Source organism: Salvia hispanica, chromosome 2, assembly GCF_029641045.1.
Source record: "Salvia hispanica isolate PSC_SH4W2 chromosome 2, Shi_PSC_v1, whole genome shotgun sequence".
NCBI lineage: Eukaryota > Viridiplantae > Streptophyta > Magnoliopsida > Lamiales > Lamiaceae > Salvia > Salvia hispanica.
The window spans coordinates 1,883,468-1,898,835 of NC_142693.1; the positions used below are offsets into that span (position 1 = coordinate 1,883,468).

Genomic DNA, 15,368 nt, shown 5'->3' on the forward strand with positions numbered 1-15,368 from the left:
ACCAAGCCCTTCTACATTCGATGGCAGTTCAGCTGATCTAATATAGCTGAGGAAAAAAACTGTTTGATATCAACCTGCAATTAGAAGAAGATGGCTTCGAGGTCACTGTGGTGTGGCTGAATAGCGTGGATCCTAAGTAATTGCTGTTGTTCATTGGATTCTCGAGGCACTACTTCTTTCCCAACAACCCAGCAAAGCTCTTGAGGTAATGCCTTTACCACCATTGGATTTTGAGAGAAGCTCCTCTAGGAGGGTGAAATTAAAGAGTAATTAAATAGTAATTATCTGCAAAACTTATTTTTCCTTAAAAACTTTCTCCTGTGCATATTTAGTACCCATTCCCATTTTAATTGTAAACTAATAGATGTGTCTGTTGATGATTAGGCCTACATGCAACGCTGTCGGATATTGGTGTTTTTGTGCTGTTTGCAGTGCTCTGTTTGATCACACGAGGGCCTGGGAGGCCATTCAAGGATGAAGATTCTGCTAGAGTAAGAAGGTTTTGCTGATTTTAATTTGGGTTATGTTTATGTGATTGCTTGTTTGTTTGCTTGCTTGCTTGTGTTGGTGTCGAGGTCAAATTCGAGAAACTGATGAATTTTGGAAATTGTTGTGTATATGCTAGAATCAGATTATGCATGGTTTATGACTTAAACTTAGCATAACCCGAGGCTTCTCTAGATGATTGAAATGAGAAAAATGTGTGTGGTTTTGTTAACAGAGTTTGTCTAGTTTGGATTGTGTTTGTCAATTAATGTTTGAATTGTGTTTGTGTCTCTTTCAAATCCTTAAATTGTAGTATCTCAGAGGCATGCATATGTCCAACTTTAATATAGGTTTGAATTACATGGAATCCTACAGATAAGTACCAGTATTTCACAAACACTTAAACTTTTTAACTTTTCACCAAAAAGCTCTTAGCTCAAAAGTCTATCTCCTTATTGTCTTTCACAATCACCAAAAGGCTTAGTTTCTATAGTCATACTTGAAAACTAGCATCTCTTTTAAGCAGGTGACATCCATATCATTCTAGAGCTAGAATCATCATAAATTTGTAGACCTTTCTCTTTCCATATTCTGAACTTGATTCATAGAGTTAGCATCAATGACGTGAAATCGTTCGGATTGTATGCTCACATTTGGACTGTATCTGCATGTTCCCTAAACAATAAACCAGAATTAATAAGAAAATTTGAACATTATTTTTGAGGGAGTAAAAAATGAAATTTAGTTAAATATTTACAAATTCTGAACATACATATGTCCAACATTTTTGTTCCTTTTCACCTACATAGAAATTAATAGATATATTGCTTAAATATTAGTAGTATAAAACTTGTTCTTAGATAATGTATGGAGTTTAGGACAAGCTCGCATGTTTTGGTGTCGATTAACATTATTTTCTTGTTTGCCATGGAATCTTTTGACCTGCAAACTGAACAATGCATAGAAATTCCCTTCTTAGAGATCTTTCCACCCAAGATTCTGTGTTCTGTCTTTCTTTTGCTTTGGAGCCTCTATTGCTATGATAGGAGCCATGGTGCTTTTAGGCCATTAATCAATTGACCATAAGTCTTTAAGTAAGCAATCATCAATGTAGTCACAAGGGTGGTTGTTGTTGTAATATAAATCTTGAAATTGCATGACAACATGGTATTCTTGTTAAATCCCATCTTCGACAGCTGCAAGTCCTAACTGTTCATCACCGAACACTATTAATTTTGGAAGAGCACCAATTAATTGAAGATTTCTTCCTATGGTTTTTGGATTGAGAAAGCAACATGATTAATTGGATAATAAGGGAGAGAGAGAGGTGCGAGAGAGAAATTCTAAATCAATGTGCAAAATATACGGCATTTTCAAATCCTGTATCAGTTTCTTTGTTGGCAAAATGACTAAAATAACTATACAAGCAATATTATGTCAACTAGCAAGCAATTTGGACTCTATTCCTACAATTCAATCTCATCCGTCCACTTAAGAGATCGTATGGTTTATAATGGTGTTAGGTTGTCATTTTAGTTATGGTGTCACCGTAGTGCTCCCTTTTGTATGCCTATATTCATTTTTATAATTTAAAAATTTTAAAAGTATTTTATAAAAATTAATTTGGTGTCAATGACTATTAGATGAGTGAATTTAAAAGTTAGAATTTTATCAATTTTTAAGAAACTCTAACAATTAATAACTTTCATATTAGTGTTTGAATATTATATAAATTCACTATTTTAGAAGGTAAGTCAATTCAAATCGTTTTATTAGTATTTTGCAAATTTGAAGAATGCCAATCTATAATATATCTAACTAAAAGATTATAATTTATTATAAAATTCGTTTTAATTTATTCCTAGTCAAGATATTCATCTAAAAATTATGAGATCATGAACCTTATCAATCTAATTGGTAGGGGGAGTTTAAAATTTGATACAATAGAGAAGAAATATCCTCAATTCTTGTTAATGGAAGAATAAATTATGCAACGGTTCGTCTACAAATTAATGTAGTAAATCATTCCTTAATTAAATGTATAAATGTTGTTATGAAAAATTTAATCTTTCCTAAATGATCAATAAAAGGGTAAATATGTAATACATTACGTTAATTAATAATTTTAAATTTATTTCCAATGTAAAATACCTAAAATATCCAATTTTTTATATACAATTTTATTAATTTATCACTACTCTTTTGAGCACATGAACATATAGGTCCAGACATATAACTTTGATTTTTCACTATTGTTACTATTCACAATTGATTTTCAACAGTTTAACAAATTCATAATAAATACTAGTACCAAATAAGTATGTATGCATTATTTAAAATAATTATGTAACTTCTTTGTAGCTATATTTACAGCATGCATTAATTTCATTAAACTATTAAAAAAAATTCAATATTTTTAAATCTTGGGTTTTTACTTCGAAAAGAGACTTTCCTCCCAATTGTTTCCCTTTTCAATCTCACCTGACGATGAGCAGAAGGGCTGTTGTTTCTGCAATCGATCTCATTCATGGAAGAAGATTTCTCAATCGATGTTCTCATAAATCGGGTATTCTCTCTCCTCCATTCTCTCTCTTCTCTTCAAAGGCTTTTCAACCTAAGCGGCGCACAACAGATTTCAGTACTGTAAAAGAATTAGATGATGCTATTAAATTGTTGGGAGAAATGAAGAGTATGCGGCCTCAGCCTTCTATTCGAGTGTACAACAATCTTATGAGTGTCAGTGTAAAGATTGAGCAGTATTCTTTTGCCCTTAAGGTGTTTGATGAAATGCTTCAGATGGGTTTCCCTGTTGATATTTACACTATGAATATTGCTGTTAACTGTTGTTTTCACTTGAAAGATATGTACTCTGGTTTTGCTATTGTGGCCTTCTTTTTTAAGAGTGGTTACGAACCAGATGCTGTGACAATCAACCCTCTCATTAAAGGGTTGTTTTTAGAGGGTAAAGAGGCAGAAGCTGTGAAATTATTCCAAAAGGTTCTCGATTTAAAACTTTGCGAGCCTGATCAGGTTATGATTCTGCACTTGATAGATGGCTTACGTAAAACTGGACAGGTCATTGTAGCTTACAATTGGATTCATAGATTAGAAAGTTGTGGGTGGAGACCCGGTGTAAAGGCTTATAACACACTAATTGATGGGTTGTGTAAAGGTGGAAAGATGGACGATGCTGTGCAGCTTCTACCCAAGATGATCAGCAAGGGCGTTTTACCTAATGTTGTCACATATAATATCATGATTAAGGGACTGTGTGACAATGGTAGGCATACCGATGTTAGAGACTTATTGACTGAAATGGCCAATTCAACGATATCTTTAGATGTGCAGACTTTCAATATATTGATCGATGCATATTGTAAGGAAGGGAAGATGGAAGAGGCTACAAATGTATTGGAAATTATGACGCAACAAAACATTTCTCCCAATGTGGTCACATATAATACACTTATTGATGGATTTTGTATGAAAAGTGAAATGGATAGAGCAAAACAGTTACTTGATTCCATGGTAGAGATGGGATTAAAGCCTGACATCGTTAGTTATAGCATCTTATTAAATGGATATTGCAAGAAGGGATGCGTGGATGAAGCTTTGCTTCTTTTTCTTGAAATTCCCAGTAAAGGTTTGGTGCCTGATACACATACTTATACCACCATGATACATGGATTATTTAGTAAATATAGATTTGTTGAGGGCTGGAACCTTTTTGAGGATATGGAAGCCCAACAAGTATGTTGTCCTGACTTGCATACTTACACTACATTGTTGGCTGTGCTTTGTAAGAATGGGGAGATGGATAAGGCTGTTTCATTGTTGCACCAAATTGAAGATAAAGGATTTACCCCTGATATTGTTACTTACAACAGCTTATTGAATGGATATTGCAAAAAGGGAAGCGTGGATGAAGCTAGGCTTCTTTTTCTTGAAATTCCCAAAAAAGGCTTGGTGCGAACTAACCATACTTATAATACCATGATACATGGATTATTTAGTGAATATAAATTTGCTGAGGGCTGTAAACTTTTCGAGGATATGGAAGACCAACAACTGCGTCCTGATTTGCACACTTACACTATATTGTTGGATGGGCTGTGTAGGAATAGGGAGATTAATGAGGCTGTTTCATTGTTGAGCCTGATTGAAGATAAAGGATTTACCCCGAACGCAGTCACGTATGGTGCTCTAATAAATGGATTGTGCAAAAATGGAAAACATTGCATTGCGAGACATCTTTTCAATCAACTACCATCAAATGGTGTCCAACCTGGTGTTGAGATATATAATACGATCATTGGTTCATTTTGTCAAGAAGGGTCTTTCGAGGAGGTAAAACGTTTGCTGGTAGAGATGGAGGATCGCGGCTGTGGACCTAATCGTGTAACATACAATGTCATCATCGGGAGTCTGCTAAAGCAAAATGAGGCTGACAAGGCAAGATCATTCATGGAAGAAATGCGTGAAAAGGGATTCTCAGCCGATTCTGCAACTTCCTCGATGCCAGATGGAGTTGATTTTTTCCTCAAATTGATGAAGGACCTTGCGCCCAAGTAGTTTGTATCCTACCCTTACCAAGTGGAGGTTAGTGACATTATCACCATTCTCTATGCATAATTACAATTCTTGAACTTGTTTTCTGCTTGTGCTAAATTTCAGTTATTGTCTGTTTCATATCGAGGCATCCAAGAAGTTACGTTTCAAGAGATTTTAATCTAAAACTTGTATTTAAACTACTGATTTTAGTTCATGTTGTGTTTGTTTCCATGCAGTCGTTGTTGTTCTAGTGCAGGGCGAGGATCGATGCTGCCAAAGGTTTATGTCTTGGTGCTTCAAGCCGGGTTCAATTTTTGAATGCTGCGTGATGCAATTGAACATGAGATTATAATCAAAGTGTATTTGTTTACGAAACTTGTTATATTTAGACGAGTAAAACGGTTAGTTATTGAGGGTTCTAATCTTCATTTCTGTATTTTGGCAACTGTGAGATAATTTTATGCTTTTACACGACTCTGGTGCTGTCAATCCATTCTGGCTAATGAGAAAAATGGGTTTGGTCAAGCATGTTCCAATATTATCTAACAAATTATTCCATCGTCCGACTCAAGATGTCTACATTCTTGACTAGCACGTGATTTTAGGAGGAATTATTAGGAGTAAGTAAAGAGAGAAATGTAATTGAATATTTTAATAAGGAGAAAGGAGAGTGAGATTTATTTCCAAAATATGGGACAAACTAAAAAGGAAATATGTACATCTTGAAAAGTATGACTTATTTTTTTTAGTTCGTTCTTGAAAAGTACTCCCATTAGAAATGAAACGTTTTCTTTTTTGGGTGTCCCATTAAAAATGAAATGTTTACTTAAATGGAAACAATACTCTACTTTTTCCTCTATCTTACTTTATTCTCTTATCATTAACTTACAAAACAACATTACATAAACTTTCGTGCCGAAATCCAATTGTTTTATTTTATAATTGGGACGGAGGGAGAATAGACTAATAATGTAGACGCTATTCTCCACTAACATTACTTCCGTTCCATAAATAGTGTAAGGTAACTATTTTTAGTGTAAGGTAACTATTACTTCCGTTCCATAAATAGTGTAAGGTAACTATTTTTAGTTTATAATACTCCTTCGTCCCATAGGAATATGCACTCTTTCCTTTTAGTCCGTCCACAAAAATACACATTTTCTAATTTTAGAAACTATTTTCTTTCTAATATGGTGTGATATATTCCCTCACTAAAAATACTTTAATTATTTTTTCTTTCTGCCTCTCTTACTTTACTAATTATGTATTAAAATCTGTGTCCAACCCAAATTGTATATTTATGGAATGGAGAGAGTACTATTTATAAATTACATAAGAAATTAAAATATGCAATAAAAAAAAATTATGCATAGTCCTTCTCAATCCCCTACCACCAAGAGGGCTAGACTGAGCCCAGTCCAGATTTATCAATATATAACCTGGCTTGCTTCATTCGTGGGCCTGGGCCATGTTATGGAACGGAGGGAGTATAATATTTAATAAAGTTTAAAAAATATACAAGAAAAAAATTTCAATATAATCAGTACTCCCTCCGTCCCACAAAAGATGTCACACTTGTGGGAAGACACGGGATTTTAGGAGGTTTTATTTTGTGTGTTAAATGCGGAGAGAAAATATAATTTTTATATTTATGTGAGAGATAACTTTTTCCATAAAGGAAAATGTGATATCTTTTGTGGGACAAACTAAAAAGAAAATTGTGACATCTTTTGTGGGACGGGGGGAGTACTAATTTTATGCGTACTCCCACTCAATTCACTTTATGAAATACGCCTAGAAATAAAACGTTTACTTAAATGGAAACAATACTCTATACTTTTCCCCTCGCTTACTTTATTCTCTTATCATTAGCTCAAAAGACAATATTACATAAGATTTCGTGCCGAAATCCAATTGTCTCATCTTGTAATTGGGACGGAAGGAGTATGGACTTTCTAATTTTGGAAATCCAATTGCACTACTAATAATGTAGACGCTCCACTAGACATGCCCATGGTTCGTAAACTGCCGGTTCCGGTTTTGGGAAATGTGGAACCGGAACCGAACCGTGAGGCTATTTCACGGTTCCGGTTCCGGTTTGGAACCACCGGTTTTCCGGCGGTTTTTTTTACGGTTTTCACGATTCCGAACCGCCGGTTTCCGGCGGTTTTTTGCGGTTCCGGCTCGGTTTCACGGTTTTTCGACGGTTTTTCACGGTTTCGATTTGGAACCGTCCGGAACCGACGGTTCCGGCACGGTTTCGGTTCGTAAAATTTGAAACCGGAACCGGCCCACGGTTCAAAATATGGCGGTTCCGGTTCAAGAAAAAAGTCACGGTTCCGGTTCGGAACCGGCGGTTACGGTTCCGGCGGTTACCGAAAACCTTGGGCATCTCTATGCTCCACTAACATTACTTCCATTATATGCACTCTTTCCTTTTCGTCCGTCCTACAAGAATACCCACTTTCTAATTTTAGAAACTATTTTTTTCTCTAATATGGTGTGGCCAATTCCCCACTAAAAATACTTTAATTATTTTTTCTTTATGTCTCTCTTACTTTACTAATTATGCATTATAATCTGCGTCCAACCCAAATTGCATATTTATGGAACGGAGAGAGTACTATTTATGAATTACATAAGAAATTAAAATATGCAATAAAAAATAAATTTATGCATAGTCCTGCTCAATCCCCTTACCACCAAGTGGGCTAGACTGAGCCCAGTCCAGATTTATCAATATATATTCATTCTAACCTGGCTTGTTTCATTTGTGGGCCTGGGCCATGTTATGGGCTGGGCTGGGTTGACTCAGCCCATTATGATTAAAAATCCCCAAATTGTTTCCCTTTTCCTCACTTTCAATCTCACCTGCTGATTAGGGAAGATGAGCAGAAGGGCTGCTGTATCTGCAATCAATCTCATTCATGGAAGAGGATTTCTCAATCGATGGTCTCATAAATCGGGTATTTTCTCTCCTCCATTCTCTCTCTTCTCTACCAACGCTTTTCAATTTCAACCTAATCCGTGCAGAATAGATTTTAGTGTTGTTAAAGGATTAGATGATGCTGTTAAATTGTTTGGGGAAATGAAGAGTATGCGGCCTGAGCCTTCTATTCTAGCGTACAACAACCTTATGAGTGTTTGTGTGAAGATTGAGCAGTATTCTTTTGCCCTTGAGGTGTTTGATGAAATGCTTCAGATGGGTTTCCCTGTTGATATTTACACTATGAGTATTGCAGTTAACTGTTGCTGTCACTTGAAAGATATAAACTCTGGTTTTGCTATAATTGCCTTCTTTTTTAAGAGTGGTTACGAGCCAGATGCTGCGACAATCAGCCCTCTCATTAAAGGGTTGTTTTTAGAGGGTAAGGAAGCCGAAGCAGGGGTATTATTCGAAAAGGTTGTGGATTTGAAACTTTGTGAGCCTGATAGGGTTATGATTCTGCACTTGATAGATGGACTATGCAAAACTGGGCAGATCGTTGCAGCCCGTGATTGGCTTATTAGGTTAGAATGTAGCGAGTGGAGACCCGATGTTAAGGCTTATAGCACATTAATTGATGGGTTGTGTAAGGGTGGAAAGGTGGATTATGCTTTGCAACTTCTACCCAAGATGATCAACAGGGGCGTTTTACCTGATGTTGTCACATATACTTCCGTGTTTAAGGGACTATGTGACAATGGTAGGCTTAGCGATGCTCTAGAGTTGTTGTATGAAATGGCCAATTCCAAGATATCTTTGAATGTGTTTACTTTCAGTATATTGATTGATGCATATTGTAAGGAAGGGAAGATGGAAGAGGCTGTAAATGTATTGGATATTATGACGCAGCAAAACATTTGTCCCAATGTGGTCACATATAGTACACTTATTGATGGATTTTGTATGAAAGGTGAAATAGATAGAGCAAAACAGATACTTGATTACATGGTAGAGATGGGCTTAAAGCCTAACATCGTTAGTTATAGCAGCTTATTAAATGGATATTGCAAGAAGGGGAGTGTGGATGAAGCTTGGCGTCTTTTTCTTGAAATTCCTAGTAAAGGTTTGGTGCATAATACGCATACTTGTACCACCATGATACATGGATTATTTAGTAAATATAGATTTGTTGAGGGCTGGAAACTTTTTGAGGATATGGAAGCCCAACATGTACATCCTAACTTACATACTTACACTACATTGTTGGATGTGCTGTGTAGGAATGGGAAGATTGATGCGGCTTTTTCATTGGTGCGCATCATTGAAGATAAAGGATTTAACCTTGATATTGTTAGTTACAATAGCTTATTGAATGGATATTGCAAAGAGGGAAGCGTGTTAGAAGCTTGGCATCTTTTTCGTGAAATTCCTAATAAAGGCTTGGTGCGAGATAACCGTACTTATAATACCATGATACACGGATTATTTAGAGAATATAAATTTTTTTATGGTTGTAAACTTTTCGAGTTTATGGAAGACCAACAAGTGCTTCCTGATTTATGTACTTATAATATATTGTTGGGTGGGGTGTGTAGGAAAAGGGAGATTGGTGAGGCTGTTTCATTGTTGCCCCTGATTGAAGATAAAGGATTTACCCCTGACGTAGTCACGTACGGTGCTCTCATAAATGGATTGTGCAAAAATGGGAAACATGGCATTGCGAGATTTCTTTTCAATCAACTTTTATCAAATGGTGTACAACCTGATGTTCATATATATAGTATGATCATTGGTTCATATTGTCAAGAAGGGTCTTTCGAGGAGGTAAAACGTTTGCTGGTAGAGATGGAGAATCGTGGCTGTGCACCTAATCATGTAACATACAATGTCATCATCGGGAGTCTGATAAAGCAAAATGAGTTTGACATGGCAAGAGCATTCAGGGAAGAAATGCATGAAAAGGGATTCTCTGCTGCTGACTCTGCAACTTCTGCCAAGTGTAGATGGTTTTTTACCCAAATTGATGGACTTTGCGCCCAAGGAAATTGTATCCTAGTTAGTCAGTATTAAGCGGAGGTCAGTGGCATTATCACCATTGTTTATGCATAATAATATTGTACATCAATTATCGTCTTTTTCATATCGAGGCATCTAGCAAGTTAACATGTCAAGAGATTTTAATCTAATACTTGTATTTAAACTGTTTAATGTAGTTCGTGTTGTGTTTGTTTCGATGCAGGCGTTGTTGTTTCTAGTGCAGGGCAAGGATTGATGCAGCCTAAGAGCCAAAGGTTTATGTCTCGAAGCTTCAAGCAGTGCTCGATCTTTATATGCTTGTGATATACGAGTTCCTTAATGCTGCTGCGTGATTCAATTGAACATGGGAATATTAACAAAGTAACGGTTAGTTGTTGAGCCTGGACAGAGCTACATCCTGATTAATCGAAAGATATCCCGTCCAGCCTAGTCCGTTTCAGTCGTGGGTCTGGTCCGAGTCGAGTCCCAAGCTACCCAGCTCGAGGCAGACGTGGTGTACCAGGATGGACTATTGGACTGACCCAATCCATTTGATAATTCAATGTCTGGATATCTTCATCTTCCCTTTGGACTACCCAAAATATTCGATGTCTATTCTATTTATTGCTACAAACCAATAAATTATCAATTGTGTAGTAGTATATTGTATATTTCTTAGAAGTTAAACTAATAAAATCATTAAATACATGTTATTTTATACTTTCTAGATATATGGTGAAAATTTTGTTAACTTGCACGGATAATTAAATTTAAACCATAGACTAGAAATATTTTGAATCGAAATCCAATTTTAAAGTCAAAATATGAACTTCAACTCCAAAATAAACCCTTATTACCCCACAACTCCACACCGCATGTGATGGTCTAAATTAGTACATATAATAGGATTGAATTGTTAAGATAATGATTTTTAAGATAATAGTACTAATATTTATATATCACAAAATACTTGTTCCCTCCATCCCACTTTAGGAGTCCTGATTTACCATTTTTGGTATCCCACTTTAGGAGTCCCGGTTGAAAATATTCCATTAATGGCATTAGGCCCCACGTTCCACTAACCTTTTTTCACTCACATTTTATTATAAAACTAACATAAAAAGGTAGGACCCACATTCCACTATCTTTTTTCATCAACTTTCCTTATATTTCTTAATACCCGTGTCAAACTCAACCGGGACTCCTAAAGTGGGACGGATGGAGTATATTTTTCTAAATAATAAAAATGGAGATTGGACATGAGAAATTTGCAATGCAATGGGCTGTTTTTATGTGCTAGTAGTTGGGGAACATGGTCGAGCATCGATAGTGCCACTTCATTTTTGCATCTTTATTGATGTGGAGTACTATACTTGTCTAATTTCCAACATAACTTTATTTCTATGGTAACCCACGAAAAGGCCAACAAGAACAATAACAATAAAATGAAATAAAGCTATATCTTTAGCATCAATAAACATTTTGAGATTATTCATATTTATAAAGGAATATAGCTGCAAAAAACCATGAACATTTCCCGAAATTCGGTATTTCCCACTAAACTTAAAAGTAGCGGGAAATACCATGAATTTTGGGTGATGTCTCGATTTCCCATAATTTTAGGAAAATTTTAATTGCAGTTGCTACCCACACGTCCTACGTGTAACCCCTAGACGCGAAACAATTTCTATGATGAATTAAAATTGGCCAAAAAATTAACTAATGTTAGAAAATACTATGCTTACAAAAATGGGTAAGGTGAATTAAATTTGGCTTAAAATTAACTTCCTTATAAATACGTATTTCTCACCATTTTTATAATTCAAGGAAAATACTAAATTTTAGTAAAAGTTTATAACTAATTTATAGTACTTAGTTGCACATCATGAATATGAAATATCACGTGTATTATTGTGAGTATAATATTATCAACCCTTTGAAAATTGATGGGCTAATTGGAATCTTTGATTAAATACTAAGTCAACCAGCTTAAGCTTGTATCTTGTCATGATCTCTCACTATTCATATTTGGACTATTTATTGACACAATTCTTATGTTCTTCACAAAATAATAGGAGCATCTTTAATTACACCTAACTATTTATAAATGCTTACGAATTTGAGGGTGGCCGTTGACCCTTTTCTCGAAGGGACGAAGGCGACCGTTGATAGGTCTAAAGTGATTCGAACTTTCGATCTATTATTTTTTATGAGAAATATTTTACAAATTATATTTAATCATCAATATCATTTGTTTCAATAATTTGTACTCCAATTAACGGCTAAAGCTCTAGAAAAAAAAAATTAGATTGGCACATTGGAATTAAATATAGATTACATAGAGTGGAAGAAAATAGAATCCGAAAAGAAAATTTATGTCACAAATTTGTCAATCACATCCTCATTTTTTTTTCCTTTTTCATTTTTTTTTCTTATTACATAGTAGTACTAATAAAATAATAATATGGTGACTAATAATCAGATACGTATTGCATAAATTCCGGGTCGGATAGGAGGCCCGCCATAGTGTCCGGAGCCAAAACTACCTCCAAATCGACGGTTCCGTTCCCTTCGCGGCCCGGAAAGGCCGAAATCTTTCCGTCAAATTTATTGGCGCGGCCGCTCCGGACCGCGACGGGCCGACCCCACCCGAAATCATTCTCGTACATGGGGAACCGGGGCGAGCTCCCCATCGTGATCATCGCCCCATCGAAATTCCCCAACGGGAAGCACCGCGGGTCCCGCTCCCAGGCCTCCACGTACTTCCTCACCGTGGCGCCGTCGTGCGCCACCACGTTCCTATTCAGCTGCTCGGCGCACCACCGGAGGTCCCTCCCCAGGACCTCCCCGGCCGCCGCCTGCGTCGGGATGCTCTGGATCGCGTTCCCGAAGTACAGCGGCTCGAGCCTCGGCTCGAGCCGGTGCCGGCAGTTGACCGCCATCCGGAACGTCGTCGTTTTCGCCTCCGGAAGCTTCCTGGCGCGGGTGACCCCGCGCCAGAGCAGCGCGCACAGCGATTGAAAAGACGAGATCTCAACCGCCGCCGCGGCCGCGGCGGGCGCCGTTTCCCGAGAAACGGTGCTCCTGAGCCAAGCTAACGGCGTTAGCTTGCCGTCAGGGTTTTTCAACGTGTCGTTGCTGTGCTTCCCCATCAGCTCAGCGATGTCAATTCCGTTTCCCTCTCCTTCAAATTTCTTATTGTTAACCGCCGATTTAAGCCTCTGAATCGATTGCTTACTGAATCGGAAAATCCTCTCCCTCACCGGCGAATCGCTCGAGAAGGTCACGCTCGGGCCGCCCTCCGGCAGCCGGAGCACCGCCGGAGATATCAAAATCGACTCGCGCCTAAAATCCGGCGCCCTAGAAATCCGCCTCAATCCGCGGCTGATCTCCGCGAAGCTATTGAAGAAATTCCAGAACGAAGTCCCGTCCACGACGGCGTGATTCACCGCACAGCCGATGAAAACTCCGTCGGCGAGCTCCGTCACCCTAACCGCCAGAATCGGCCGGAAATGGCCGTCGTAGCTCACCGTCAGATCGAACGGAAAAAATCGCCTAAACTCCACCGGCAAATCACCGTCGCCGGAAAGCCCTAGCAAATCTCGGATTTCCAGATCTGCAGCATACGAATGCGAGAATTCAACACCGGCGTCGTTGCAGGAAACGTAGACGTATCCGTCGGAATCGGTGGTGAGGCGGCCGGCGAGGGGCGGGAATTGAGATAGCGCGGCGGAGAGGGCGGTTTTCAGGTGAGAAATGAGCTCCGGCGCGGCGAGAGGGGGGCGGGTGAAGAGGCAGCCTTTCTGAATGTAGTGGCAGGAGAGCATGGGGAGATCGGAGACGGAGAGCTTGAGATCGGCGAGAGAGGAGGCGACGTCGGGGAAGACGGTGCAATTGGAGAGGATCGGGAGCGGCGACGGCGAAATCATGGTGGTTTTGAGTTTCGATCGCTCTCTCTCTCTCTCTGTTTGTGGATTGGAAGGGAGTGAGAGTGATGGGGAGAGTGGGGGCGCGGGGGGTATTTATAGGGGTGGAGGGTTCATGCATTTGATGTGTTTGAAATTTTGGTGGTGGGTGATATTGTTGGTTATATGGGGTGATGATGTTTTTTTTATTTTTTGTATTTTGGTTTATGGATTTTGGTTGACTGAATATTTTATTGATGAAGGGGTGCTCAAAGGGTAATTGGTTGGCACGTGTACAACTATGGCGTTATATGCGGTAGAATGCTCTAACTAGACCTACTCAAGGTTTATCGAACCGCCAGTTAGAACCGAAATCGTAATCGGCGGTTACGGTTCCGAACTGAAACCGTGAGAATTTATCCGAATCAAAACCGTCGATTTTTAAACCGTGGTTCGGTTCAATTTCAAAATTTTTCGAACCGAAATCATGCCGGAACTGCCGGTTCAAATCGGAACGGCGAAAAACCGTGAAACCAAGTCGGAATCGCAGAAAATCGTCGGTTCAGAACCGTGAAAAACCGTAAAAAGCCGTCGGTTCGGAACCAAAACCGAAACCGATAGTTTTGGAACCATAACCGTAACCGCGAAACACCCTCACGGTTCGGTTCCGGTTCAACAATTTCTAAAACCGTAACCGCCGGTTCTTGAACCTTGGGCACATCTGGCTCTAACTATTTAATTTTTGAAAAAAATACTTATATAGGAGATATTAGTAGATTTTAGTTGACTTGAATTTTAAAAAATATTTGATTTTATTATAGAAAATGAAATAAAAAATAGTGAATGGTGATTTATTTTTATGTATTAGAGTTTAATAATAAATTATAAGTGAAATGAGTTAGACGTGAGAATGTGAGATTTACTTGCTAAAATTAATAAAAATGAAATGAAAAATTTACTGGTGGATAGACGATAAAAGGAAAAAAAGATATTTAATGACGAGGGGAGGGAGTGAAATGTTTCGGATGTTTTTCATTACTATCTCATTAAATGTCTCGTATTGTTCTACTAAATTTTTAATTATATATAAAAAATGATATTCACGTTGCAATTAACTTTTTTTCTAGTAACAAAATTTTTGGTTGAAATTGAATACTCCATGATACAATTAACTTGATTATTTGACTGGATATCTTAATATTAATATTAAAATATTAGGAGTATAATTCAAATAAAACTAAATTTTGATGAAATTTTGTTAAAGTCTTGTGTTATAATTTTAAAAATGAAAAATAATAAAATTGGATTTGTTACCAATTCTTCCATAATGAAACTTTTGGCGAAATTATATGGAGTATGCTACTACAACTAAGGAATTATATGGACTTGAGTTAAATAACTATTCATAAAGAAAATAATGTCATTGATTGAAAAACATTAATAGTTTAATTTATTTGCAATTAATTTTATTCATATGCAATTTA

At 37.4% G+C, this 15,368-nt stretch overlaps 2 protein-coding genes and 1 pseudogene across 2 annotated transcripts; 2 read left to right on the top strand and 1 right to left on the bottom strand.

Annotated features, from left to right (window-relative positions):
• The first annotated feature begins 2,826 nt into the window (after positions 1 to 2,826).
• On the top strand, positions 2,827 to 5,562 carry LOC125210281 (uncharacterized). The gene is made up of 2 exons (XM_089064369.1): positions 2,827 to 5,085; positions 5,274 to 5,562. Exon 1 carries the CDS (start codon positions 2,974 to 2,976, stop codon positions 5,056 to 5,058), a length of 2,085 nt encoding a protein of 694 aa, XP_088920495.1. The 5' UTR covers positions 2,827 to 2,973; the 3' UTR covers positions 5,059 to 5,085; positions 5,274 to 5,562.
• A 2,345-nt stretch (positions 5,563 to 7,907) lies between these two features.
• LOC148931368 (uncharacterized) lies at positions 7,908 to 10,038 on the top strand (annotated as a pseudogene).
• A 2,232-nt stretch (positions 10,039 to 12,270) lies between these two features.
• LOC125205857 (putative acetyltransferase At3g50280) lies at positions 12,271 to 13,980 on the bottom strand. Its single transcript, XM_048105020.2, has one exon. It carries the CDS (start codon positions 13,906 to 13,908, stop codon positions 12,451 to 12,453), a length of 1,458 nt encoding a protein of 485 aa, XP_047960977.2. The 5' UTR covers positions 13,909 to 13,980; the 3' UTR covers positions 12,271 to 12,450.
• Between the last annotated feature and the right edge of the window lie 1,388 nt (positions 13,981 to 15,368).